Here is a 27,758-nt window from a genome sequence, read left to right on the forward strand (position 1 = left end):
AAATTGACTCTGCATGCCTGTGATTTTGGCAGGGAATGGGAGTCGAGTTCGTAGTGAATGCACATTGTGTATACGTGTTTTAGGTGGTTTGTGTGAGTTTGTTGCGGAGATTCGAGACATTTATTTAACCTCTTTATCATATTCGAGCCTGTGCAATATAACCATATCTTAAATGTAATAAGTTTTATTTTTTATTGCAAAGTTCTTGAAATATATAATGCACACAATAAGAGTATAATATTTTATATATATATATATATATATATATAGAAGTTTGGGATAGTTTAAAGATGAAATAAATTGCTTTTTAAGTTTAATCTCTTACTTTCGACGAAATCAAGTTTCTCTGGAATTTGGTGGAGTTTAAGATTTGATATCGGTGTCGTAGGAGTTATGTGACACTTTAAGGTGGAATAAATCTAGCGAGGAGTTTAAGGTGCGGCAAAGGAGCGTGGAATGTTGCAATAGAAATTTATTGCAGTGTTAGTGCATTGGTAGATTGATCAAATTTACGTGTAGCGTGGGTAACCAATGGTAAATATTTTGCAATGTGTATAATTTCTCAGTAATCTGAGGCTTATAAAATCTATTGACAACTAATGGAAATTGTTGATTTAACAGATCAATTTTAAATTCCTCGTTAATCTAAATTTTTTTAATCCTATTTACAGCTAAACCTTACGACGAAAAATTAACGAAGTGGAATAAAAATGGCATTGTGATTCTTCTCGTCGTGTATTGGTGTCACATCAAATTTAAGAGACAGTTTTACTTGCGGATGCTGCGTGTTACGTTGGTGAAGTCGACGAAAGCGTAAAATAGGAGCTCGTCCGAAATACACTAACGCGGAAGGTTAAATTTAACGCAAAAGGCTGAGAAATTAGTTTAGAACTCGAAGTTTCATTGGTACGACGCTCTTGAAACGCATTCAAAGAGGTCGGCGACCTCGAAAGGGGATGAACGCAACTGTTTCGTGGGAATTTCTTATTGTGGCTTATTTGGATAAGCTACTTTAAAATCAGCGCTGGATTCGTCTGTATTTTGCCCGGAAATCATAAAATGTTTAGGCCAGGCGACTCCATGTACAGAAAATGTTATGTCCACTTTTTACGTCCGTAGAATTCAACTCTTTACTACTATGCACTTCTTCTCCAAAAAAATATCGCGTTTCAATATTAAAAAAGTTTCAATAATATACTATCCATTAGAAGAATGATAACATGATAACCTTACAAATTATTAGTATTAACAAATTCTTATTGTCGTATAGAAATGCCAACTATTGCTTCGGTAAAACAAACAAAGGAATTTTACAGGTAAATTTTACAAATTACAAGTCATCTTATAACGCAAAATACGACGTGTAAAATTGTCTCAATTTATTAATAGTATTAATAAATTATTATGATAAAAGATGCAGGAATCTTAGCCTCATGAGAAATTAGAGATGAAAATGAGTGGGAAAAGATTAATCACTGGTCCTCCTAAAAAGATGCAGTCCCATGGATGGATGGTTGTGCGAGTATTACAGCAGCGCAAAACCGTTCCCCGAATTCTCATCCCGGACGTCGTACGACCAAAGACAAAAACAACTCACTCGAGGGCATTGCGGAGAGACATTCATCGAGGACACAATAGTATTATTCCAGGAAGTGCTAGTTCTTCCTAGATTCCGGTCACAATGTTCTTAACGCCTGGAAATTAGTCTTGACCAGGAAACATCTATAACGGCATGTATTTTCTGCCGTGATTGTAAATCTGTTTGGAACATGCGGTTTGTCCGTTAATCTAGGCGCTGTTGTTCAATTGAGTCAATATTATTTGTTGGTAGATTAGTGTGTGCAAGAGCGCTCTATCCATTATTGACCAATTCGAGCACGTATTGGTAAATTTCACACCGGCAATTACGGTGAAATCGTTCGTGGTCGCTGGAAATTAGCAGTATCGTTTGCGGTCGTGAGCTGATTGACACTGCGTGAGCGGGGAATTATGTGAAGCAGCTTTGCTTTGTCGTTTCATGCATTTAATAGGTTTACGGCGGTGGACAGAGTTTGTAAAAAATGAAGACAAGGTAGAAAAAGATTATTTTTCATTTTTTACTATTAGATTATTTTCAAAGTGATCTTTTCAGTGAAATATGATTGACAAAAAATAAGATCTATAATTGAATCATTATAGAAAATAGAATAATATTGATAATAAAGAAATAAAAATCAATTATAGAATAACATATAATAATAATAATAATAACAATAATGTGGATAGACTTTATGTTTACTTTTATATGTATAATGATACTGTTTGATCCTTGAATTAAAGTTAAGATTAACGTTGCGATTATGATTATCCTTTGTCTGACTAAATATATTTGAAGTATCAATTACAGTAGAATTTTTGAAAGATTCTTGGCTGTTAAACAAATAACTGGTTCCTTTATTGTTAGGGAAGTGATACATTTACACTGTACATGAGAGTGTGTGTGTAAGGGTTAGAGGGCGTCAAGGACTTAGTGGAGACAAAAGACTGTTGCCAGATGTTAGAAGAATCTAGGATAGTCGGTTGGCGACCAGCGTGCGTGCAAGACGTTCTTCAGAGAGTAATATAGATGTATAACTGTTGTGTGGGAAATATAGTCAATAATTTGTATTCCCAAATCCTCGAATTTCCTTAACATTTATATTTCGCTCAATTATCATAGAATCGTGAAACTGACTTTCACTTCAAATTTTGTCTGTTTCAGGAGTAACAAGTACCTGCAAAAATCATCCATCAGCCGGATATGTGCTGTCGGAGGGTTTTTCATTAGCATTCCCGTCTTTCTAACTGGTAAGAACCAATTCCTTCAATTCTGTCAACTTTAACCTTTTGAAAGATACTAGTACATAAGTTATACGTTTAATTTTTCTTGAATTCAGGCATGAATCTAAAAGATACTGTGAACTATCTCTGAGTGTATGAAATCAGTTTAGAAATCCAATGGAAATAAAGTTAATTTTAACGCCGAATAGTCATTATTTTTCTTAGAAAAATAAAAATGATCGTCTTTTAGGGAAGTTTTAACAGATTAATTTATAAAGAGCTGAAACAGAATATTCATGTCATGCATGAATACGGCTGGTGGATGGATCGAGATCTAATCTAAAGTTTACGTTGTGTCATGCTAGTTTACACAGCTATCATTCGCTCGATCGATCGTTAAGCTGTTGAACTCGATTCAAGACGGACATTTTGACTCTGTTCAGAAGAAAACTGCGTTTTAATAAATTTGACGGAATAGAAATTATGATAGACCACAACGTTTTTTTAATTATATCATAAAATTTATTTATTTTTTTTTAATGTCATGTTAGAAACTTCAAATACTGTCCAAAACTTCGAACGTAATCGTTTTAGAAATTTGTAAATTACTTAACGACCAAAAATATTGAATTCTCTATTGTCTGAAGATAGATTCTCTATAATTTAAGTAATTTATTCGTCGAGAATTGATATATAAAGACTTAAATAATAAATTAATTGAAAAATAATTTGCGACTAGTATTGAAAATTTCAATGAAAAGCATATGTATATAGTTTACGCTTCGAGAATTATATGTATTGAGAATATGTATTTGCGCTGATTCTTTGTCCCGCTTGTTATGGCATACGTGTTATAATGATCCTCTAACAATGCTTTCAGGTATGATATTGTATACATTCATCCAGTTTCATTCGACGCCGGTGTCACGTAAAATGGATACTTGGGTTGCGAGAGAAAAGAAAGCTGAGTCGTAGCCCAACTATTAATTCTCTTTTATCGAACTTTATTATGACTTTGGCACTTACAGTAGAATAACGTTGAACAGAGAAAGGGGTGTTGTACAAGAACAGCAACTAGAACGAGAACTCCCCGGGCTGGATGAAGTCTCGGCTTATATACACCCTGGCTTGGGGATGTTGGGGGGTTTGGTGTGGATTCCAAGGAGTCCGAAAGTCGGGGTTGGGGCCTTATCTCTGATGGGGACTAAGATGCGTCGCGGCGTTGGCGTCCGACAGTCGGGAGTCGATGTCTTTTCTCTGAGAGGTAATTGGTGTCACACCGGCAATCGTTACGTCGGTTTTCATAGGCCTTGGCATCGTGTTTTGTGGATGCGCAATGGTCCATAACGTCTTCGTGTGGCAGAGGGTAAGAACATATCGCTATTAAAAAAGAAAACGAACACGTTCAAACACGTCTAAATCATCTTTTATGTGTATTTTACTCGGAAATCGTTTTATCGTGAAATTTTGTTTTCAGAGTTACCATAATTTATCTGGTAGAGTTCATAAAAATTTTTCTGAAATCAATTGCAAGCTTTTAGGAAACCAGGATTTTTCACATTTTTAAGAAGCGTTATAATTATATTGCTGATCTTTATTTTATTCGTGCGAAATTGAAAAGTACGCAAATGGCGCAAAATGCATAAAATGCGCTAAAATATACGTATATAAGAAAACAAATCTCGATTAAAATTTTATTTCTTTGATTATGTTCGTAAAACTACAAACTTGTATAAAAATACGCATTCTAGTTATAAGTGTTAAAACATTCGATCTAGTCCTTATCACATTCATGAAAACCTCCATTTAACCATTCGTTGTATCAACGAACATTCATATGCAAAACTTACCACCTACCACATCCTCCGCGTATTAATATAATCCCCTTTTATAAATTATACACTTTAGAGTGGACTGGTTGGGTCAGAGTGATATAAGCTTACAAGTTCTCGAGGAGTTCTACCGAAGTTACATTTACGTTTGCATAATTTCACCGAAAAAGATACTCTGTAGAATGACAGGTTCGTTTGTTTATGTGATCCGCGATCGCAACTATTTCAAGGGGATTTTATAAATAACCATACACACGATATTCAGTGTATTTTCGTATTCTCGTTTATTTTTGGGAGATTTGTAAAACTGTTGAACAAAATAATTGAGTAACGATTATATTTGCTGAGAAAAAGTCTTTTTCTCTGTACCCCTCCTTCTACTTCAAGCATGTAGTATTGACAATAAGATTGACAATGGCTGAAAGTAATCCAAAAGAGTTTTCACCATGGTTATCGGTAACGAAAAAGATTTGAATCATCTTTAATACTTATTCGTAACTAGAATCATTTCAACTAAAATGTAAATTCTTATATTATAACTTTTTTAATTTGTTATGGCCCCTGACTACAACCTAACCTATCATTCTTATTTCGTAGGAGAAGACGAATGCCGTGAAGGCGTTAGCGCGCGAACAGTGCGAAGCGGCGGTACAGCTGCAGCGTCAGCAGCAGCTGCAACAGCACCAGAACCAGCACCAGCTACAACAGCAACAACAACTACGTGGCCCGTTAACCATCCACCATGCTGGCTGCCCAACGAAAGTCGGGCCCGTGACGAACCAACTAAATACCAGCCACGCAACGCACGGCCGAGCTGCACAGTACCAACACTATCATCACCATCATCATCATCGACACGTGTCAATGTCTCCACCGCCCTTGTTGCTCTCATCGCCAGCTCCGATCGCGGCGACGCACAATCATCTGAACGTGAGCGGACACAGAAACGTGGTTACGCCACCGGATACACCAGCAGATAGATCGCCACCGAGTCCTGGAAATAAGCTAAATAGATCGCAGCATTTGCCACGGGAAGCAACCGGCAGCGTCAGTTCTGGTCTTCCGGCTGCCACATTGGATCTAAGTAGCGCAGCAACCACCAATAGTCCGCATGAATTGTCCACGTTAGTTTAGAAATTTGGTCCGAACATTATATCTTCACATAGGATTGGAGATTAATAGTTGATAGTTAATTTACACATCGATCTTTTTATTTGTAAATTGGGTCGTGGTTTAGAGTTGGTTTGTAAAAATTCGGTCCTAATTGTTAAATGATGAATATTGATTAAGAATAATAGGCATTGATGTACCAATCTTTTTTTAACTTATATACTTGAGCACACGCATTGGAGATTTCACTTTTATTCAGTGAAACAGCAACTTCATTACTCGCTTATTCAATACGGCAATTGCATATATTTCATGGACATTTTAACAATGTTTTGAATAATTTCTAACGGTACAATTGTGATGAAGTGAAAAAAATCGTGATAAGAAACAGAGAGAAAAGTTGCTCGTTAATGAATATTGACCAGAAATAAAGTAATTTCTAAAGAATATCCCGAAGACGTCGTAGATATTACGAAAGGAATGATTAATTTATACCCGCGTGTATCTTGCCATTACCATACTATTATTATTATTATTAATATTGTTAGTAGTACTCGATTACATTATTATTAATATTAATATTATTGCCTTATTATTATTAATGTTATGGAACCTCTAGTCCTAGGTTACTTTCGCTGCCACGAAAGGATAAGATTTTCGAATTTTTGACTATTACGTGTAATTCAAGTTTTCCTGTTGCGCATGCGCAGTAGAAAGAAAGTTAGCGGAACTCAAATCTCGAACTATAGAGAGTTGAAAAGTAGTAAAAGTAAAAAAGCACGAATAACATTTGTATTTGTGCTGGATTAAGTTTGATAATTGAAAATTGAGTTTGATGATAACATTTTTTTCGTATTCGCTTTGGTAAATATTAGTTTTATTTAAAATTGAACAAAGCATTTTATGTTTTTCAAATACGGTACATAATCGTAATATCGAATTTTGTAAACTGATAGTAAGAAACTCTATAATTCGAGACTGGAACTTTGATCAAGTTCACATTGAACGTAAACTGACTTAATTTTGTTATTTAAGCGTGTATACTATACGTGTTTGTTCCTTCTTCTCTTGTGCGCAGGCTATAGCTTAATTACTTCCAATAAACGCAGTTATATCGAATCAATGACCGATACAAATTTAGATATTAGGATTATTTAAACAAGAGATTAAAAACTAAAAAGTATTGTTTTTATACTGCATATGTACATATGCAATATGAACGACAGTTTGTGTAATAATATGTACCCCTCTTCTTAGTTTACTTTTGTATATTTTGCGACATTTGATATTAATTTTATGAGGAACGTACTTACACTTTATCTTTGTAATTAAATGTGAAATGAAAGAAAAGAAATGACATGAGAAAAGGAAATTCGATGTATGAGTATATACGAATTGACGGAATTAAAATTTAACGCTATATTTAAATAGAAGACGTGAAATATCTTGTCATCTTAAAATAACTTGATCATTCCTATTCTTTTACATAAAAACACTTTTCGACTGTAACTTAAGAAACATGTCTGCTAACGTGAAACGTGCCAGAAAAAATTAACAACTTCCATTAAATTGGCAAATTTCTCATTAATATCGTAAAACTCGCGTTTACAAAGATCAGATCAGTGTACATAATATACAAAACAAATGCAGAATATATAAATATAGCACATACGTTCTGAATTATATTCGAATTGGGCAGGGTAACCAAGTGAAAATATGTAAATTTCACGATGTGTAATGTACACTTTATCGAACTTGTAAGTAGTGTAGAAATAGAATATTTTACACGTAACAAAATATACAAACGACAATACACAAGTTAAATTATTTGTTAGATCCATGTATAACAAGCATAGTACAAAAGTGTTTTAGCTTTATGTACTGGTAATTATGAGAAATACCAACTTAATAGATGTATTTGGTATGTGCCTAGTTAAGAAAACAATAAGTTATTCTGAACAGATAAAGCATTTAGTAGCTTGTGAAGTATGAATTTTCGAAAACGTAAGTATTTTATATCTAAGTAGTTAAGAAACGCGAGCAAGGGAAATCAAACAAAGGAACAAAGTTTTTTTGTTTAAAAATATTTAATTTGTTGTTCTATTATCCGAGGTTAGAAGCGATAATGTACAAAATCTGAATAAATAAGATTCTTCAATATTATTGAATTTTAATTCTAGGGTAAAGTAATATATCCGCATATTTTATTTATATACAATATGTATAAATAATGATGTGATTTGACTAATTTTGTTGAAAGAATATTTGTACTTTTTACGTAAAACTTCAGTCTTTTACAAACTTTCTTGTAATTAATAAACCAGTAAACACAATATTAATAAAATCTATTAAAATTATAAACAAACTCATAAGTTTTAATTTTAGTCCTTAAAGGTTGAAATATTTTGCTCCAATGTCGAGACATTTGTTTTAATCCAAAACATTACTATACTGAATCGATAATGTTGCATGTGCCACGAAAATGATGATAGTGTCAGATAACTTGTTGTGAAACGGAAAAGCATTGCATGTACATTTCTGTTGTTTTGTTGACCATGAGTTTGATGATCTTTTAAACTTGCCCATAGCTAAGAAATCAAACAGTATATCTAAACGAAATTAATTTCAAATTATTTTTTAGGTTCTAAGCTTTTATCTAATCTTTCAGAAGTTGCAAAATTTATTCCACAAGAGTCTTTTTTATCATAACCAAGTACACATCTTAAAACCATTTAAGTCTTCCTTAGTAATTTCTTCTTATCTTTAATAGTAACGAAAATAATTTAGATGAACGTTTTAAAATTGACACCCTGTATATTAAAAATAAAAGATATATTTTCTTCATAATTGGATAGGCTTTTTACAATGGCAATGTACAAATATCAAAATTGCAATTATACTATAACATATGTATATATATAAGCTTCACATTTAAACACAAGATTCTTTATTATATTTTTTTAATACCAATATTTTAATAATTATAACAAGGGTTTTTTAACAAGAGATGTATAACATTGTATACAAATTTTCAAAAACCTATAGATAATTTCAGTTATGCTCTTGCATCATTAATTGTTGATGGAACTCTTACCTCAATTCCATCTAGTTCCTTAGACATTACTATTTGACAGCCTAGCCGTGACCTGAAATTAAATATTATATAACTGAATATGTCAATAAATATATTTATTGCTATACAAATTAATACTAATACACAATAAGATTTCTATTTATCCATTTGAAAATCAACATTGTAAATATGCTAATTCAAACATAGATTTGTAATGATTATAGGGTCGTAAATAAAAAACTATGAAAATTTATTATAATTTCAGTTTCGTAGTATTCAGAGATAGCGATTTGAAATTCTACATTGAGATGCAGATTTCGAAGTACCCAATACTAACCTGTTTTTACATAAATTTAAATAGAAAAATTCACTTTATAAAATATTAAAAGGTAATAGAATTAATAATGTGAATGATTTGATACTGATTATTATGAACTAACGTATCTGTTAATTCATATGCTAAATCCAACATGTCTAATTCTTCATCTGTTGGTTTGTCAGGAAGTGCATCATAAACTTCTTTCGAAAATATTAAATGGCACGTACTACAAGTTAATGTTCCTTCACAAGCACCTATATCAATTATATTTTAATATTACAACATACTTATATAATAAAGTATCAAAAGTTAAAAATAATAAGAATATTAAACTTGATAAAAATTAAAATTTTCAAATATTTTCTACCTCAAAATTATTTATTTTAAATTAAGTAAATTATGCTTCTTTAAAACATACCATATCCATCTAAATCAATTTCATTATTTACTACTATGTCTAATATAGTATCTCCAACTTTCCCTTTTGCTTTGATTCTCTCTCCACTTGCTTTAACAAACGTTATATTTACTCTGAAAATAATATTTATGAAAGATAAAAATTATCTCAATATAATTATTTTCTTTATTTTTTGTGTTTCTTCAATTAATCTTCTCTTAATTATACCTTAATTATATGTATCACTTATGATAATAGAAATAATTTAAAAATAAGATATACTTGTCTTAATAATACATAAATAAAATTCGTATATCATATATTTATAACAGTGTTATATTTTTAGTTGTTCACTGTCAATGTTGTTCTTATTAATACTATTCTATTAATACTATGTTATTTTTCTAGATGTTATACTCCTACAAAGAGAAAAATTTCTTAGACATTATTATTAGCATTATTATTTTGACACCAATTTTATATTGGAAGGTAAGTACTGAAATTCTATTAAAAAAAGAAGGAAAGCACAAGAAAATTTGTATCACTTACTCTTGTTTTTCTGAAAGTGGTTGCGTGGTCGATATTCCTCTTGTTGCCTGCAAAAAGGGCAACGTTGTGTTGCTTGTATATTTTGAATAATTTGATGCAATACCGAGAATTGATCTCGAAAATTTTTGTAATTGATTTACTAACGCCATTCCACTGTCATAAATATCATGAGTATGGGACACCCTGACCGAACACCAGATAAGTATTGCGGAAAATATCAATTGGAGATCAATTGTACTTTGTACAAAAACTTCCACGGCATTCTTCGGCTGCTATACTGGGACGTTCCCTTACTGTGATAGGTTATAAAACGATTCCTAACACAAGTGACGTATCTCTACCGGACACGTGCTCTTCGGGCCACACGTTTTATGATACAAGACCAGCAAAATGATCAATGTGTAATTTTACATATCTTACATTTTTTCCAAATGAAATATTGTTTTTATTAAACGTTTAAAACCTCAGGCAACATTTATTTCATCTGATTTCAGTTTTACAAATATATATCTATAATACATATCTGTATAAATTACGGTCTGGTTATATCAAACAGGGACCGACACTCGCTAGGGAAAACTGCCCAAAAATTGAATCGTAAAAACCAATATGAAAGACAACAAATTTCTCGTTCTGCGGAACAAATAGAAATGAGCAGAGTATCTTTATCTTTATCTGAGACATTCAAAGCGTATCACGCATACGCTAAACATGAAGAAAACTTTCTTGTCTTCCATGTTCATTTTTCCCTTTCCATTGCCGAACGGTTTCTTCTATATTTATTTATATGTTCGTGATTGATGCTATTGACAACATACAACTAAGGGGAAATACGAATAGTAATAGATATATGTATAATTCATTATGCAATTTTATAGAATTAAATCTTATTTATCTTCAGATATAAAAACTATATTTACCAGCTGAAACACTAACGCATATGCAGTATAATATAATCTACTTAACAATCTCGTTTTAGTTATAATATGTGATTAATTCTTTTGCTATTTCGCTATAAACAGTTTCTTGTGCATACAATATTTTTTTATAGTATTCTAATATATTGTTAGATATTGTAAAGAAAGTAAAATACAGTTATTGAAGTTTGGGAACATTCAATGTTAACCTTGCTTCAAAAAATAATCTTTCGAATGAATGGGGAATAGATTTTTAGTATTATAGTTGGTATAATGTCATCATTGTTTACAATGTGTTAGAGTTAAAGAAATGAGACAAATTAATATTTCAGAAGCAAATTCAATATTTAAATGATGTTATTTTAAAATGGCAGATGATATGAATGTTCTTTTTATACGAGGAAATGGAAACGTATGTATGGTAATGGAAACGTAATGGTTTTATCATTATTTTAGTACAAGATCTTAGCATAATAGTAATTAACAGTATCCATTACCTTTTGGTCAATTTTTGAAAAATAACATATATGATAATTTGCAATAGTTTGATAATAAAATACTTGTATCAATATTAATAACGTATAATTTGCTATCTCAAAAGGATACAGACACAGCCAATGATAATGTTTGGGATGATAGTGCATTAATAGAAGCATATGATAAAGCAATAAATTTAGCAAAAGAAGAAGTTATCAAGCGAATGGGAATGGATGTTGGAAATTCTCAACCGAAAGAAAACCTACAAAATCTTAAGCAGCCTAAACACGCAAGTAAATTACACAAGGTTGTGATTTTGATAGAATATTACAAATTTGATACAGAATATTATTAAATATATTGATTAAGAAGCAAATTATTTTATTTTGCTATTTACTTATATTTATTTGTATACACATCTTTTCTCTATAGAAATGGATCATAGGAGCACCTTATCGTGCAATATACTCAGAGGATGGAGAAATTTATGAAGCTATAATATCAAAAATTTATGAAAACAATGGCACGTGTTGAAATGGTTACCACTTCTAAGAAAACTCTACATCTGGTCTTTTTTAGTTTTCTCAAGCACTGAAGCCATCGACAGCGCGTAGACAAAAGACTGCGACGAAGTCAGGCCATAAACAGTAGACAGGCGACGTTGGCTTCGGGGTTTTTCAGTTATTAGGTAACACAGCTAGCGTGCGGATCTGGACCAGCTCAAATTGTATTTTTACTTATTACACTTCTATTTAAATATATTTTCTACCTTACAATTTATCCGCGTGTTTTCTCTGTTTACACACCGAATAACCTCAACAGGTTATGGGCCCAGGGCTGTAAATTGCAAGGTAGCAACGTGAAATGAATAAATTGTTAATGTGTTGTGCTTAGTAAAATAAGGGATAGTGCTAAAATGGAATCAGCAAGTGCGAAGGTCGAGATGTTACGCGGCGAAGAAAATTGGCTCCAGTGGCGTTTTGTTATGCGTACACTTTTGGAGGAAGATGACGACCTGATCAACGTGTGTGAAGGGAATTTGTGTCATCCAGGTAACAGCGCGGAGAAAGAAATCGCTCGTGGAAGATTTTTGAAAGCAGATCGATTAGCGAGAAAATTAATCGTGACCTCAGTAGGAAAGAAACCGTTGGATCTTCTTTTATGTTGCACGACAGCACATGAAATGTGGAAAAAGCTGAATACAGTATATGACATGAAGTCATGAGGATGAGAATTTAAATATGGTCCAGAAGCAGTGCTTCGATTTTAAATGGGAAGAATCTGAAAATGTCTCTTACAACCTATCAAAGTTGGAACTCATAGCGGCGAAGATGAAAGTCCTTGGGAGTGAAATTGACGACAAAATGCTGATAACACGCATTTTATCGGTGTTACCAAACAAATTCGATCATTTTCACAGTGCGTGGGATTCCGTGGAAGAAGAAAAGAAGACCTTAGACAGGCTTAGTACCAGGCTGATGACGGAAGAAATTAGATGGAAGAAAGACGACCAGGAAACATCGGTGGCACTGGTAACAAAAGGTAATAATTATAAAAGGGAACAGCAGAAGCAGTCAAGTAAACGTGAATACGAGAAACAAGGACCAAGTTGCTTTAACTGTGGAAAAGTTGGCCATCTAAAGAAGGATTGCTTTAGATGCTTTATATGCAAAAGGAAAGGCCACACCAGCAAAAACTGTTTTAAAAATAACAGAAGAAGCAACAATAGAGACAACCAGGAACCTAGAAACCAAAATCGGGATCACAGCGGAATTGGTGTATTAGGAAGTACCTCAGCGATACAAACGGCAAACGCTGATGTTTGGATAATCGACTCAGGGCTACGGATCACATGACAGGACGACGGGAATGGTTCAGCGTTTTCGAAGAATTCGATAACACGGTGAAGATAGAGATCGGCGATGGTCCGTTCATGGATGCGTGCGGCAAAGGAAAAATCAGAGTAGAGACTTTTGTGGACGGCAAATGGGTAACATGTACAATGAACGATGTTCTATACGTACCAGGTATGAAAAGAAATCTATTTTCGATTAGATCTGTCGCAAGAAGGGGCATAGATTTTTGTATTTCAAAGGAAGGTACCAATTGCATATTTTTACAAAATCAGAAAATAATAGCAAGAGGTTCTGTTATCGGAAATTTGTATAAAGTAGATATGCGAGTTATCATACCGTCAGTTTGTAATTTTAGCAATAGAGCGGAGTCAAACGCGGACACATTGCAATTATAGCACGAACGGCTATGTCATCAGAACATCAGACATGTTAAAGAATTCTTAAAGAATTCAAATATGAAAGTTGTAGAGGATAATAACTTTTTCTGTGAAGGTTGCGCGTACGGGAAACAGCATAGATCGAGTTTTCACGAGAAAATCAATCGGGCGACTAAACCTCGCGAAATTATTTATACGGATGTATGTGGACCTATGGAAGTCGAGTCATTAGGCAAGAAACTGTATTTTCTGACATTTAAAGATGATTTTTCAAAATTCACAAAGATTTACTTCTTACGACGTAAGTCAGAAGTAATTGAAAAACTAAAAACCTTTTGCCTAGAAGTTGAAAATCAATTTAAGGATAAAATTAAAGAAATTCATAGTGATGGAGGGAAAGAATTCCAGAAATAAAGAAGTCAAAGAATTTTTAAGAAGTCAGGGAATTAGGCACACGATTAACGTCCCATACACTCCTGAACAGAATGGTGTCGCAGAAAGGGAAAATAGAACAATAGTAGAGGCAGGTCGGTCGATGCTATATTCGAAACCAAATCTACCGCTGTTCTTGTGGGCCGAAGCCATGAACACAGCAGTACATGTCATAAATAAGACGGGGCCGACAAGACAAGATAAGAAAACACCATATGAACTGTGGTACGGGAAACCGCCGAATTTAGAAAAGTTTAGGGTTTTCGGTACTGAGTGCTTTGCTCACATACCTGCGGAGAAAAGGACAAAACTTGACAAAAAGGCTAACAAAGGATATTTGGTAGGCTATTTAGATGACGAACGAGGGTATCGAGTGTACGTGCCAACAGTAAAAAATGTAATATTAAGCCGTGACGTAATATTTAAGCCTGAACTAGAAAATGCGAAATTCGTAAAATTAATTTTACAGAAAATTGTCGAGCGCGAAGATGTGAGTGCGCAGAGCGATAGAGCATGTACGTATGAAAGTGCAGAGAGTGAACATGAAAAACAACCTCATGGAACTAGCGACAATGTGAGACAATTGAGAGATAGAGATAAGATCAAACGAACCGATTTTTATGGTAACCCAGTAACGTACGTGGCGGAAAAATTACCAGTGGATTTTAATGAAGCGATGAGATCCGAAAAGAAAGAGTTATGGGAAACAGCTATGAATGATGAAATGAAATCGCACCATGAAAATAAGACGTGGATACTTGTAGAAAAACCTAAAGATCAGAAGGTACTTAGCAATAGGTGGGTTTTAACGATAAAGCTAAATCCGGACAACTCGGAACGATACAAAGCGCGACTTGTAATAAAAGGGTGTTCACAGAAAGAAGGCATAGATTATAAGGAAACATATAGTCCCGTTGCTCGGTTTGACACAATTAGATTAATGCTCAGTATTGCAGCCAAAAATAATTTACACCTCGGACAGTTCGACATTAAAACCGCATTCTTATACGGAAGTCTGAAAGAAGATATTTATATGAAACAACCAAAAGGTTATGATGATGGTACAAATCGGGTTTGTAAATTGCTAAAAAGCCTATATGGCTTAAAGCAGTCTCCAAGATGTTGGACGGAAAGTTTCACAAAATTTATCTCGAACTTAAAATTTTATCAGAGTAACGCAGATCCTTGTTTTTATATTTATACAAAAGACGACAAATTAATGTTGATGACCATATACGTAGACGATGGACTGGTAGCAGCTTCAGACGAATCTTTAATTGATAAATTCTTCGATGATTTAAATAAAGAATTCAAAATTACGAGTTCGAAAGAAGTAAAGAGTTTTCTTGAACTTGAAATTAATAGGTTAGAAGATGGTTCAATATTCATTCATCAGAGTAGGTATATCGAAAACATATTGGAAAAATTTAATATGAATGAGGCAAACAGTGTTTCTACACCTATCGAGACTAATTGGAACGAAAGTAACATAGGCGATAATGATTGTAACGCACCATACAGAGAAGCCGTAGGGAACTTAATGTTTTTACAAACCGTAAGTAGGCCAGATATTAGTTTTGCAATAAATATAGCGGCGAGACACTTAGAGAATCCAAACCAGTATCAATGGAAATTAGTCAAACGAATTTTGCGCTACATAAAAGGGACCGCAGACATGGGACTCTTATATACAAAAGCAGGCAGTCTCGAAACCTTTAGCGACGCTGACTATGCAGGCGACAAAGAAACAAAAAAGTCGACATCAGGCGTTGTATGTAAGTATGCGAATGCGGCCATCACATGGCAATGTAAGCGACAACAATGTATAGCTCTATCTACGACCGAAGCTGAATATGTCAGTGCAGCCTCAGGAGCGAAAGAAATTATGTGGCTAAAGAAAATATTTCTTGAATGTAAATTAGAGATCCTTAAGTATATGCTATGTGTAGACAATACTAGTGCCGTGAAATTAATTAAGAATCCAGAATTCCATCAAAGAAGTAAGCATATTGACGTAAGATATCATTTCTTGCGAGATTTATACAATAGAGGCGAAATTGATATAACGTATGTAACAAGCGAAGAGCAATTGGCAGATATATGTACAAAGGCGTTGCCAAAACCGAGATTTGAATATTTAAGGAAAAAGTTAGGTTTGAAAAGTAAAAAAGATATTAAGATGTAATTGTTTGTAAACATGTAGAGCTTTTAGAGAGGGTGTCGAAGTGATTATTACTTCTCAAAAAAAAAAGAGGAAAAACTCTACATGATCTGTTTAGTCTTCTAGTTTTTTTTTTTTTTTGTGTAATAAATTAATTTGTATGGAAAAGAGAAAGGCGGCTGGCAAATGTACTTGAGAAGGCATTGACAAATTAATTTTCAGATATTTACGACAAGAGTTAGAAAATATTAAGAGATAATTTGTAAATTTGAGATAATTGTTTGTAGGGATGTAGAGTTTTAGGGAGGGTGTTGAAGTTCACTTCTAAGAAAACTCTACATCTGGTCTTTTTTAGTTTTCTCAAGCACTGAAGCCATCGACAGCGTGTAGACAAAAGACTGCGACGAAGTCAGGCCATAAACAGTAGACAGGCGACGTTGGCTTCGGGGTTTTTCAGTTATTAGGTAACACAGCTAGCGTGCGGATCTGGACCAGCTCAAATTGTATTTTTACTTATTACACTTCTATTTAAATATATTTTCTACCTTACAATTTATCCACGTGTTTTCTCTGTTTACACACCGAATAACCTCAACAGCACGTGTGTTGTAAAATTTGTAGGTAATACCTTTAGCATGATGGTTATGTCAATTAAGAAATGTACTAAAAATACATATATATATGAAGTAAAGGCTTTCGCATAGTCTATCACAGTGTCATTCAGCAGGTCCTTAACTGGGCAGGAGTACCTGTCAATGTCTATGGGGAGACCCGTGGGATATAGGGTCATGAACCATAAACATGCATGTTACTTATTGTTCATTATTAGCTGCTTGGAATATAATTCTCCTCATTAGACGAGTGATTATTACTACATATATCAAGGCAAACATTTATACATATACATTTATGCACGGGAAATTCTAATACATTGCCTGTAAGGACAGTAACCGAATGGCACTCAGTCATTCTATTAAATGACAAAAATTTCTTTTACTCTGTGTTTAGGCTATGGTAATACACAGAAAGTCGAGTTGAGTTCTCTTTTAGAATCAGAAGGTTTGCAAAGTCAAATAGCACAACAAAAGAAAGCTTTGGAAGAGAAATTCAATGAAGAGAACGATGAGACTTGTGAGACTAATTTTTCTACAAATGTAAATTCGAAAAAATATAATGTAGAAAAAATGGATTGTGACTCTGAAGAAGCAAATGCGTATAAACATCACTTCATACCGGGACCATCTTTCAATTCGATGACTGATATAATGCCACCTGCACCTCCTTTACCACCACAATTAATGGCCAAGTAAGTACAATTTAAAAATTCTAATGGAATGCTGAATACTTCTAATATTAATAAGTAATTTGGAATAAGTTTAACATTTTATTTGGAAAAAAATACGAAATTTTAATAAAATGTACTAGATTACCAGATAATGATACAGACGCACTTTCAAGTATGTTGATGTCATGGTATATTAGTGGTTACATGGTATATTACACAGGTAATTATTTCATATAAGTATTTTATTGTATATTAAATTTTCAATGGACTATGTTATTTCTTTTGTAGGTTATTATCATGGTTTGAAACAAGCAAGAAACAATCAAGAGAACAGGAAGAACTGTTGATTATATCAATTTTTTTCAATAACAATATAACAATAATATAAGATATAATAAAATATAAAACTCATTGTATTTATTTACTTCAATTATTTGAAATAAAGAACAGCTTTATTTTCATATAAGACTTTAAGACTTTTTTAAAAATAATTACTAAGATAAGAAAACATAAAAAACATATTTTTGATAAAATACACTCACATATATATGTCGGGTTATCATTAGGATTTAAGGCGCGTAATGATCCTTCGTTTGAATTAGCCATTGTTTTACGAAACAGAGAATATATTTACGCGAATAAACAAGATTTTACAAAATATTATGAATAATGAGTTTAATAAATAATAAGATTAACAAACGATAAGTTTAACTAATAATTAGATTAAAGATTAATAAGTTTAACGAACAATAAGAGGAACGAATAATTAGCCATTGTTTTACGAAACAGAGATTATATTTACGCGAATATACAAGATTTTGCAAAATATTATGAATATTGAGTTTAATGAATGATAAGATTAACAAATGATAAGTTTAACTAATGATTAGATTAAAGAATAATAAGTTTAACGAATAATAAGAGTAACGAATAATATGTTTTACGAATAATAAATTTAACGAATAATGAATTTAATTAACGCTATTAACAATGTTCCTGGGTTCAAACGAATCCACGGTCAACGGGATAACTTTTTACTATGCGTAGAATAATTTTAAACACAAAAAAATACGATTGCTAAAACACTCGGTAAATTGCTCGATGTATCACTTTCCAAGGCGATCACACGAATGAATATCTGATGAAAATCTTTTTCGCTATACGACTGCATTTGTTTGTTATATGCTCGCTGGAAACATCGAGAAGGTTCCAATCGTTGTTGCTAGGCAATTTCTGTCAAAAGTTTGTTGTATACTCTTTGGAAACATCGAGAAAGATTCAAACGCCGTTGCTAGGCAGTTTCTGTCTGGAGATTGATTCCTAATACAACGTGTGTCCCATTATATCGACATCTCTAAAGTACAATTCTATGTGATTTCTAGGGAGAACAATACAACCGATCCACACCTTCGTCAGGCAAAACGTTTATCCCGTGACCGTGGCTACGTTCGGCGACCAGTTGTCATCTCGAACCCACTTTCGCTTTCACAAATGTCAAACAATTACAAATGACAATTGCTTAATTACAGTTATGATAAAATCTAGGCTAAAGCATTAGAAGGCTTCCTCAAAATTGCAAAGGGAAGGCTCCGGTTTTCCTTTCATCTCCGACATATATAATACAAGGATATAATACAACCGAACATTTTAAACTTAGCCTACAGCGCGTGCGCGCACACACGCGCACACACATGACACACATGACACACATGCGCGCACACACATGCGCGCACACACATGCGCGCATACACACATGCACACACATGCGAATGATTTCTCGAACGATAATGCATTTATTTATATTTTTCCATATCTGTCCTTACGATTGCGTATTTATTTGTTCCACGTATCATATTTATCTATTTGCATAACTGTAGGTGACATTTTTTTTAACAATTTTGCTAATATTTCATAACTTTTTGATTCATATTTCAAAGTGGTAACAGGTGTTTCTTTCTTTTCAAGTCTCCTCCATATCGGGCTTATTTCTAGTAGCCACGCTTGCTTACAAAGCAATTTTATATCTGCACAAGAATATCTTTCAGTACATTTTACTATGTGGTTTACAATATCTGTATTTTCTCATAAGTGGTTGCTAACGTATAATTTGAATATACCAAGTCGAGCAACTTCATTGGGTTATGATACGTATATTTGCTTTTCGAGACGCCTGAGTAAAGCTGCATCAATGCCCCTAATAACATATTTACAATAAATATTATCGTTCTATTATACTAATAATAATGAAGGAATACTTCAAACAACACAATAACATATTTGGAATTTGGAGAAATATTACGATATTTTCTACTTAGAAAACATTGAAATAACGTGATATACGTACCAAGGGGAATTAGTTGTAGCTAGAAGAACTACATTAGAATTCTCATTAGACACTAATCCATCCAATCTAGAAAGAAGTTCTGATCCGAATCTCTTTGCAGGTTCAGACAATATACAGTCTCCTTTATTTGTGGCGATCCAGTCAATCTCGTCGATAAAAATAATTGTAGGCGAATGACTATAGGCAAGTTCAAATAAAACCTGTTCAGTTTAACAAATGTATTATTCATTAAATATTATATTCGAAATTCCTTAAATTCATTGCCTCATCACGAATATGATATCATTTCGTTTTCCAAACAACTATTCTATTTATATATAAATGACGAAAAATAAAATCAAATCTTTTTATACCTAGAATCTCTCCTTCATAGACAAAGGAACAAAGAGACTTACATAGACAAAGCAACTTACACGTATATACTTCTCGGAATCGCCTCTCCATTTGCTGACCAATGAGCTGGCAGTTATGTTAAAAAAAGGTGCAATGGCATTCTGTCGCGACTGCCTTCGCTAACTTCGTTTTCCCTGTTTTGTATATTTCTTGTAAACACGTACAGAAATGAAAAGAATACGAGTATCTTACCTGTACCAGGTGGGCCGTACAGCAAAATACCTTTCCAGGGGAAAACGGGCCATCAAAAAAGATAGGATACTTAAGGGGATACACAACGGCTTCCTTAACAGCGGTTTTACATTCCTCTAGGCCTATAACGTCATCCCAATGTACATTTAATTTGCTTACTATGATCTCCTGTGATGATACAAAGATAAAATGGCGTCTTCTCTATATTAAGTAAGTGTTACGTAATTTGATATTTGAAGCGTTACTGAAATCACGTCATCGTCGATATACGTTGGACGGTTTATCGACGGGAATGTTATCGTTTAAAAGCTTTACGATATGTATATTAATCGAAAATAACGCATGAGATGTCCTCAGCCTCGTAATTCCGGATTATCTGAATAAAGCTTTTCAATGCATTTCAATATCTTCGATTGCATGGATTGTTCCATTGGGACGTTAAATAGCTCTTCTGATGAACGTCGATCACTCTCATTGGGGAATATTGACGTCACTGTCACTGCGAGATTAATATGATTCGTATTGTCATCAGTTATCTTCTGCTGTAGATTCGTCTCTTTCACAGGCTCACTTCTCGCTTGTTTACTAACAGATTGGGCTTTTGTCTCAATACTTCTACAAACACTGGATCATATTGTAATACGATACGTTGAATACGCTGAATACCGTTTAATATCGTTAAATAATTTAAATTCTTACGTTTTGCTTGCATTTGTCACTTCCCTCGTCATTTCCCTTCCAGTTATTTTCTTACACAATATGGGATATTTTTGAAATTTCATCTTGTAATAATTTTCATACTCTGCAACGATAATTTCCAAATCGATGTTGTCGCAAACCCGATGTTCGGGAGATAGACGAGCTTCCCGGAATAATACATCGCTAACGTCTATATACATAAAAAATGTAGTTTTTAATTAATTATAGTTTTTAACTAATTAAAAATATTTTTCGCAATGACTGAACACTATAAGATAACCATCAAACAACTGTTTTATCTCTAGGTAAGACAGGCAAAAGAATGTATTTACTATATAAATTCTCGAAGATAATTTCTTGTCTTTTGCTTTTTAATTTCCAATTTTTAGATGGATAAGAATAATTTGAATTTATACTTCATATATTTGTTTATAACTAGTTAATCTACATTATCGATTGAGTTATTCTTAACTACTGAATTACCGATGTCGAATTTTCCAATTTGGTTTCGCCTTCTCTTTCCATGATGTCCACTGATTTCTATTTCGATTGGTCACTGACACTATTCAAAAGAATTGGAACTAGGAATATATTTTAATTATAATATACTCACCCATTGTGTTCCAAATAATCACATACAAGGTATAATATGTTCCGATGACGTTCCGAAATACGGCTCTCCTCCTAATATAATTATTTTTTAATTACAATAATATAAGGTTTTTCATGGAATTTTTTGTTACATTTGCGAATTCAACGAGTTACACATGATTTTTCATGAAACACGAACGTTAAAAATATTTGATACAGGCTAATTATAAAAATTGTTAGAAGCAAAAGTCATAGATACTATGTGCGAGTATCGCATGAAACGAACAGCTATTAAGAGAACTGCAGCAATATTACAAATCAAATAACAAAACACACTCGTCTGTGACGTGGAAATTCTAAATTCTAAAATCTAAAATCTAAAATCTAAAATCTAAAATCTAGAATATTCCTTACCTTTTTTCGCAGATTATAAAATATCTTATTCATACTACCTTGCATCGATAAATCACCGTTCATAGTGACACTTTCAAATCGCCTATCGTTTCTCAATGGATACGAGAATTTCCGTTTATTACTTTAAAAACAACCCGTCCATTACGTTTCTCTTAAAAAATTCTTTCAACTCCGTTGAAAACCGAGCATCAAACAAGAGACAAACGATTTGTTGTCGTGGAAATGTTTGGTTCACACATAAGCAACGCACAAATATAATGATAGAATAGCTGAGTGTGTGTACTGTATAGTAAGATGGATGCAACATGGAAATAGAAAGAGAACACCATGTATAGATACTTCCTGTCCTTGTTTAATCAGCATGCACACTAGTGGACACTGACGCTGCTCGTATACCGCTGTTACATATTTCCTGTACAAGTGCGCGTCATTAGACAAGGACGGAACATCCTCTCTCTACTTCTCTATCGCGTTTTTAGTTCGCTCACGCGCTCTGTACTTATATTTATTACATTTCCACCATAAGCAGCGGCCGTGCAGTGACTTACAAAAGTTCCGAACGGTTCCATCCTGGGCGGACGGTTAATTGCGTTCGGTACTTCGAGGCAGGAAGGTGAGTACAGAATCGCTCCTCTTAGTACTCTTATTAGAAGTGTTATCATCGAATATAAGTTTTTTCAATAAATTCTTATCGTTTTACACTCTTTCTAGAATACAATGACGTCAGCAATCGATCATTTTCGCGAATTTATTGTAAATTAATTGGGGGAATATCTGGAGTTCTTTATCGGTTTCGACTGTAAAATCAGCAACTATTCGAATTTTTCATTCATAATTGTGACATTTTCGGCTCTTCCGTTGCCAAGACCCTCTTGAGAGATTTTTGGCACGTTCCATCACCCTTGTTAAACGAGTGCACATTGGTGGATATATTGATTTTAAAAACCAATACGTGTACGAGATTTATTATCCCACTGGGACAAAGAAATCCGTTTTATTCGCGAATTTTCCGTGTTTCTTCTTAATTTTCGTGAGTGTCTGGCGCGGAGCATTATTTGAATGAACTTTTCATCGTTCAGATTATCTTTCGTTTAAAAAGATTGAAATTGATGTCGAGAAGAAATGAAACAAGGTGCTCGGGCATTCTTTCGTTTCCCGGGGAAAGAGAAATATGAAAAAAACGGTCGTTCTTCCTTCTGCCATTTTCGTCCATTACCAAAATGGCATGACCCAAGTGTCCCGGGCCCTGAATCAATCAAGCGAATTTTGAATAATTTTTGAATAATATCCAGTTAATAATTTGTGAAACAAATTAATTTCATTTTATTGTTGGAAACAAATTAGTTGGATTTTTCTTTCTTTAGCAGTTTTTGCCAGAGTTGACCTGACGTGCTACTTCAGTTTCCATCTTCGCTTCTCGAAACTTCCAACGTCCTTGGTGTTGGAGTCTCTTTGCCCAGGTGAGTACATAGCTTCTAGATACTCGTCGCTGTTCATCCTTACGAGCCTCTCGAGCTTTAGTTGTCAATTGTTATCGTTAAAGGAAGAGAAGCTCGCGACAGATGTTATCGAACAAATCGTTTATTCTCAAAAAGTTCGAACTTGTTCGTTGCGTTTGAATATATATGGACGGACGCCATTTTTCATGACATCATCATGATTTGTCATGTCGTGAGTATAGCTTCTGACTACCATATGTTTGTGATTTATGTGAAATTTGACCACTATACCGTGATAGAATAATATTTCGAATGAATTATAAATATTTTACATTGTGAATTATAAATATTTGTTACAAATTATATCGTACTTGAGGTGAAAATGAACCATATATCTGCTTATGGAATATGAGGTAGTAAATCATTCGAAACATAATAACGATTAATTAAGCACATATACAATAACGTTTACGAATGAATATTGCGAAATATTGTATGGCTTTAATGCGGTATTTAATGTTTTGATTGCGGTCTTTGAAATGGTATCATAGGTGCTGATATAATATCGCGCGAAAAAGGAAAGACCAGTGGTTAATATTGCAGGTACACCAGTGCGTTGCGCTCGTCGAGGGTGGTTTTGACGCTGGTGCCGAGGAAAGACGCAGAACGTGTTCGATCGACCCGCGAACGTAGCCTTCTTTTTTTTTTTTGTACGTGGAGAAATCCTCATGGACACTCCGCTGCTGCAATAATCGCGTAACAGCAGAGTAGTGTCGGACTCCTACCGACTAAAACTCCACGCTGACCATCTTATGCGCGTGACAGGGGTGCTCCAGGAACCTCTTATGAATTAACTTCAGTTGCATCCCCTTCTCGCGTTCTCTTGTTCGAGCCGGCTATTGAGTGGGCGTTAGGGGGAGGTCGTTGCTCCTAGTGCTGTCACTTCTTCTGGTCGCAGTCCGTTGGAGTAGTGGCGGGGCGGCTCTGGGTCGTCTGACTGCCATCCTTCTCCATCGTCTTATCCTGCAGGGGTGAGAGTTTTTCTTTCTCTCCCTTTCCGCTCGCTCCTTCGCGAGCATAACTCGCTCGCAGAAGAGGCGGACGGCCTCGTATTCCTGTGACCCTCTCAACATCGCTTCCACAATCGCTGAGGGGGTCAACATTTCTCCTATGGCGTGCCGCAGGGTGTAGCGGGGCAGCTCCCACGCCGGACAGAGCTCCAGGGTGTGCTGCGCTGTGTCCCTGCCCTCTCCGCAGTGGTGGCAGATGTCTGTCGTCTCTCGCCTTATTCTCTTCAGGAACTCGCCGAACACGCCGTGTCCGGGGAGTACTTGTGTCATCCTGAATGTGAGTGGGAGGCCGTGGCGGCTCCTCCATGCCTCCCAGTTTGATAGGACCGCATCCGCGCCTCGGTGTTCGCTTCTCCCGTTGATCAGTTGGGATCGTCACAGGTTCCATGTGTCCTCCTCGGCGGTTCCTGTGTCGTTTGGAGCCGCCTGCTCGGTGGGGTCTTCTCCCGGGTGCCATTCTCTCCGGCGGGTGTATCTCTTTTTGAGCGCCAGCGCCCGCAGCTCCCACGGGGGGGGACGCGGCTAGGGTGGACGCCGACGCGTGAGACACCGTCCAGTATCCCCTAATGATTCTGATGGCGGTCACTCTGTGCAGCCTTCTTAGGAGCAGGATGCTGCGACGGCTTGCCATCAGGTCGTCCGCCCATACTGGGGCCCCGTACATCACTCGTGACCGAACGACGCCCTCGTAAAGTCGGCGCACCGCGTCTCCGGCCCCGCCGATGTTCGGTAGTAGGCCGCACAGGGCATTGGCAGCCGCTGACACCTTCGGGATCAGTGAGTCGAAGTGCGGCTCGAGCGTCCACTGGCTGTCGATGGTGAGTCCCAGATACTTCATCTGTGACCCCATCCGGACGGTTTTACCTGCCATGTCTATGCATAGGCCGGGCGGTGGTGTCCCTCGCCTCTTCCTGTCAAAGAACCAGATGGCCTCCGACTTCGCAGGGGAGACTCTCAGGCCCAGTTCGTTCACGGCACGGATCACACAGGCCGTTGCGATTCCGCCAATGCGCAGCGTCTCGTGCCAGCCACGACCCTCGACCAGGATTAGGGTATCGTCCGCATAGCATACTATGGCCGCGCCTGGGGGTAGTGGGCATCGTAGTACCTCGTCGTACGCAACGTTCCATAGCATGGGGCCCAGCACCGAGCCCTGCGGGACGCCACGCTCGACGGATCGCTTTTCCTCTCCTTCCTTACTGGCGTAACACACCCACCTGTCGTCGAGGTAGGCCCGGATCAATCGGACGAGGTGGTTGGGAACCTCGAAGTGCTCCAGGGCCGTCACTATCCTGTCCCATGGCATGGTGTTGAACGCGTTGACGATGTCCAGGGAAATCACCAGCGCCACGCCTTTCCGGGAGACCATGTCCTCCGCAATCGCTCGTACGCGTCTGACCGCGTCAATCGTCGAGCGCCCCTTCCGGAAGCCGTACTGGCTTTCGTGCAAACCTGGCACTTGGCCCGCTATGTGTCGTTCCAAGCGGGCGGCGACTACCCTCTCGAGTAGTTTGCCGATCTCGTCCAGTAGGCATATCGGCCGGTACGCTGACGGCAAGGTCGTCGGTCGGCCCTCCTTATGGAGCAGGACCAGCCTCGCTGTCCGCCACGCCCGGGGGTAGACTCCCTCCCTCAGGCATCTTGTGAAGAGGTGCCGAAGTCTGGGGGCCATGACCCCCATCACTTCCCCCCAGATCCGGCCAGGGATTCCGTCCGAGCCCGGTGCCACGTTGCGGGCGGTCATTCTTCTGGTTGCCTCCCATATCTCCTCCTCTGTGACTTCCCAGTCGTCCCTCCATTCCAGCAGTCGTGTCGTTTCCCGTGGCCGTTCCGCCGCTCTGTTTTCTTGTGGGGGAAAGAGCGTTCCGGTGATCCGCGTCAGCAGTGCAGGTTCTATTTCCGCCGTTATCAGGCGGCCCTTCGCGCGCAGTTCCCGTGTCACCGTCCTGTATGGCCTCCCCCATGGGTCCGACTCGACTGTCTCAACCAGTTCGGACCAGGCACGGTCCTTCGCTTTTTTAATTTCCCTCTGTAGCGAGCGCCGTTGCGCGCGGCACGTCCGGTAGCGCAAGGAGACTTCTTCTTCGTCGCGTCGTCACCAGCGGCGGGCCCTTAGGTACTGTCTTCGGGCCCGGCCACATCTCGTCCTCAGTTCCGCGATGCCGGGGTTCCACCAGTAAACTGCTCTGCTTCGCACCGTGCCTGGTGTGGCTCGTGGCATGGATGCGTCGCAGATTGCTGTCATGGCTTGGCGGAGATTCTCGGCCTCCTCTTCCACGTCTGCTTCGGTCGTCGTTGTCGAGGCCTCCCAGCTCCAAGCTGTTGCTATAGCAGCCGCCCGGAGTAGGTCTTCGTTCCTCTCCTTTATTTTCCATCTGGGTGGTGGGCGCGCGTGCCTCTCCCTCGGCAGGCCGCGCCCGTCGTTTGTCGTCGGCATTCCAGGTCCAGGTGCGTCCACCTCCATGAATATGTAGAGGTGGTTCGACAGCGTCTCTACCCCCTCGGCCACTCTCCAGCCTGAGATCCGCCTGAATGCCTCGGGGGAGGCCCATGTTATGTCAACAATGGAGCTCACTCTGCACGTCACGCAGGTACTGGTCGAGCCCCTGTTCACTAGCAGAAGACCAAGTCCCGCGGCCCAGTTTGATAGCGTGCGGCCGCGCGCGTTGGTCCTGGCGTTCCCCCATTCCGTGGAGTGCGCGTTAAAGTCTCCCAGGACGAGCACTTGTCGGGGGAGTCGTCGCCTGACGCAGTCGCCAACTCCGTCCAGGAATTCTTCGAACGCTGCCCGTCCGCTGTTGGGTGACACGTACACCCCCACCACCATCATCCCTGCCCACTCGACCGCGGCGTACCCGTTGCCCCGTTCCAGCAGGGCTCCGTGGGCAAACGCCTCGGGCGTTGATGTCCAGATGACGGCAACCATTCCGTCCGTGTCTCCGACCACTCCGGGCCATCCAGAACTCTGTATGGTTCCGCCACCACCGCCAGGGCGACCGTGCTCTCCCGGATGGTTTGGTGGAGCAGGTCTT

At 37.0% G+C, this 27,758-nt stretch overlaps 4 protein-coding genes, 3 long non-coding RNA genes and 1 pseudogene across 8 annotated transcripts; 5 read left to right on the forward strand and 3 right to left on the reverse strand.

Annotated features, from left to right (window-relative positions):
• The first annotated feature begins 288 nt into the window (after positions 1–288).
• LOC117239933 lies at positions 289–705 on the forward strand. The gene is made up of 2 exons (XR_004494579.1): positions 289–534; positions 672–705. It is a non-coding gene; the product is annotated as an uncharacterized LOC117239933 (long non-coding RNA).
• A 996-nt stretch (positions 706–1,701) lies between these two features.
• Positions 1,702–3,721, forward strand: LOC117239936. The gene is made up of 3 exons (XR_004494580.1): positions 1,702–2,071; positions 2,741–2,826; positions 3,680–3,721. It is a non-coding gene; the product is annotated as an uncharacterized LOC117239936 (long non-coding RNA).
• Positions 3,722–3,771: 50 nt separating this feature from the next.
• Positions 3,772–6,577, forward strand: LOC117239934 (dual specificity tyrosine-phosphorylation-regulated kinase 1A-like). The gene is made up of 2 exons (XM_033505769.1): positions 3,772–4,165; positions 5,229–6,577. Exons 1-2 carry the CDS (start codon positions 4,136–4,138, stop codon positions 5,763–5,765), a joined length of 567 nt encoding a protein of 188 aa, XP_033361660.1. The 5' UTR covers positions 3,772–4,135; the 3' UTR covers positions 5,766–6,577.
• A 1,977-nt stretch (positions 6,578–8,554) lies between these two features.
• On the reverse strand, positions 8,555–10,469 carry LOC117239931 (adrenodoxin-like protein 2, mitochondrial). The gene is made up of 4 exons (XM_033505767.1): positions 10,080–10,469; positions 9,552–9,664; positions 9,255–9,387; positions 8,555–8,887 (listed from the first exon to the last, which is right to left on the reverse strand). Exons 1-4 carry the CDS (start codon positions 10,226–10,228, stop codon positions 8,797–8,799), a joined length of 486 nt encoding a protein of 161 aa, XP_033361658.1. The 5' UTR covers positions 10,229–10,469; the 3' UTR covers positions 8,555–8,796.
• An 882-nt stretch (positions 10,470–11,351) lies between these two features.
• LOC117239932 (survival motor neuron protein-like) lies at positions 11,352–17,947 on the forward strand. The gene is made up of 7 exons (XM_033505768.1): positions 11,352–11,408; positions 11,598–11,780; positions 11,906–12,000; positions 16,898–16,920; positions 17,308–17,605; positions 17,725–17,804; positions 17,873–17,947. The coding sequence occupies exons 1-7, from the start codon at positions 11,364–11,366 to the stop codon at positions 17,929–17,931; spliced, it is 783 nt and encodes a 260-aa protein (XP_033361659.1). The 5' UTR covers positions 11,352–11,363; the 3' UTR covers positions 17,932–17,947.
• A 1,512-nt stretch (positions 17,948–19,459) lies between these two features.
• Positions 19,460–21,881, reverse strand: LOC117239937 (annotated as a pseudogene).
• Positions 21,882–22,195: 314 nt separating this feature from the next.
• Positions 22,196–23,785, forward strand: LOC117239938. 2 transcript variants are annotated; one of them, XR_004494581.1, is made up of 2 exons: positions 22,196–22,830; positions 23,582–23,785. It is a non-coding gene; the product is annotated as an uncharacterized LOC117239938 (long non-coding RNA). The 2 variants fall into 2 exon arrangements; XR_004494582.1 differs by having other exon boundaries at positions 23,585–23,785.
• A 3,036-nt stretch (positions 23,786–26,821) lies between these two features.
• On the reverse strand, positions 26,822–27,652 carry LOC117239939. Its single transcript, XM_033505770.1, has one exon. The coding sequence runs from the start codon at positions 27,650–27,652 to the stop codon at positions 26,822–26,824; it is 831 nt and encodes a 276-aa protein (XP_033361661.1).
• Between the last annotated feature and the right edge of the window lie 106 nt (positions 27,653–27,758).

This window comes from Bombus vosnesenskii, unplaced genomic scaffold (genome assembly GCF_011952255.1).
Source record: "Bombus vosnesenskii isolate JDL3184/JDL3185 unplaced genomic scaffold, Bvos_JDL3184-5_v1.1 scf7180000014499, whole genome shotgun sequence".
NCBI lineage: Eukaryota > Metazoa > Arthropoda > Insecta > Hymenoptera > Apidae > Bombus > Bombus vosnesenskii.

What these genes read in the sequence shown, in the direction of transcription:
- LOC117239939 (XM_033505770.1), bottom strand. Translation starts at nt 27,652, where the DNA reads ATGGTTGCCGTCATCTGGACATCAACGCCCGAGGCGTTTGCCCACGGA.
- LOC117239934 (XM_033505769.1), top strand. Translation starts at nt 4,136, where the DNA reads ATGGTCCATAACGTCTTCGTGTGGCAGAGG. An exon ending in ACGTCTTCGTGTGGCAGAGG is followed by an intron (nt 4,166 to 5,228) that starts GTAAGAACATAT and finishes CTTATTTCGTAG; the next exon opens with GAGAAGACGAATGCCGTGAA.
- LOC117239932 (XM_033505768.1), top strand. Translation starts at nt 11,364, where the DNA reads ATGGCAGATGATATGAATGTTCTTTTTATACGAGGAAATGGAAAC. An exon ending in ATTTATGAAAACAATGGCAC is followed by an intron (nt 12,001 to 16,897) that starts GTGTTGAAATGG and finishes TAACCTCAACAG; the next exon opens with CACGTGTGTTGTAAAATTTG. An exon ending in CCACCACAATTAATGGCCAA is followed by an intron (nt 17,606 to 17,724) that starts GTAAGTACAATT and finishes AAAATGTACTAG; the next exon opens with ATTACCAGATAATGATACAG.
- LOC117239931 (XM_033505767.1), bottom strand. Translation starts at nt 10,228, where the DNA reads ATGGCGTTAGTAAATCAATTACAAAAATTTTCGAGATCAATTCTCGGT. An exon ending in CCACTTTCAGAAAAACAAGA is followed by an intron (nt 9,665 to 10,079) that starts GTAAGTGATACA and finishes TATTATTTTCAG; the next exon opens with AGTAAATATAACGTTTGTTA. An exon ending in AATTGATTTAGATGGATATG is followed by an intron (nt 9,388 to 9,551) that starts GTATGTTTTAAA and finishes TAATTGATATAG; the next exon opens with GTGCTTGTGAAGGAACATTA.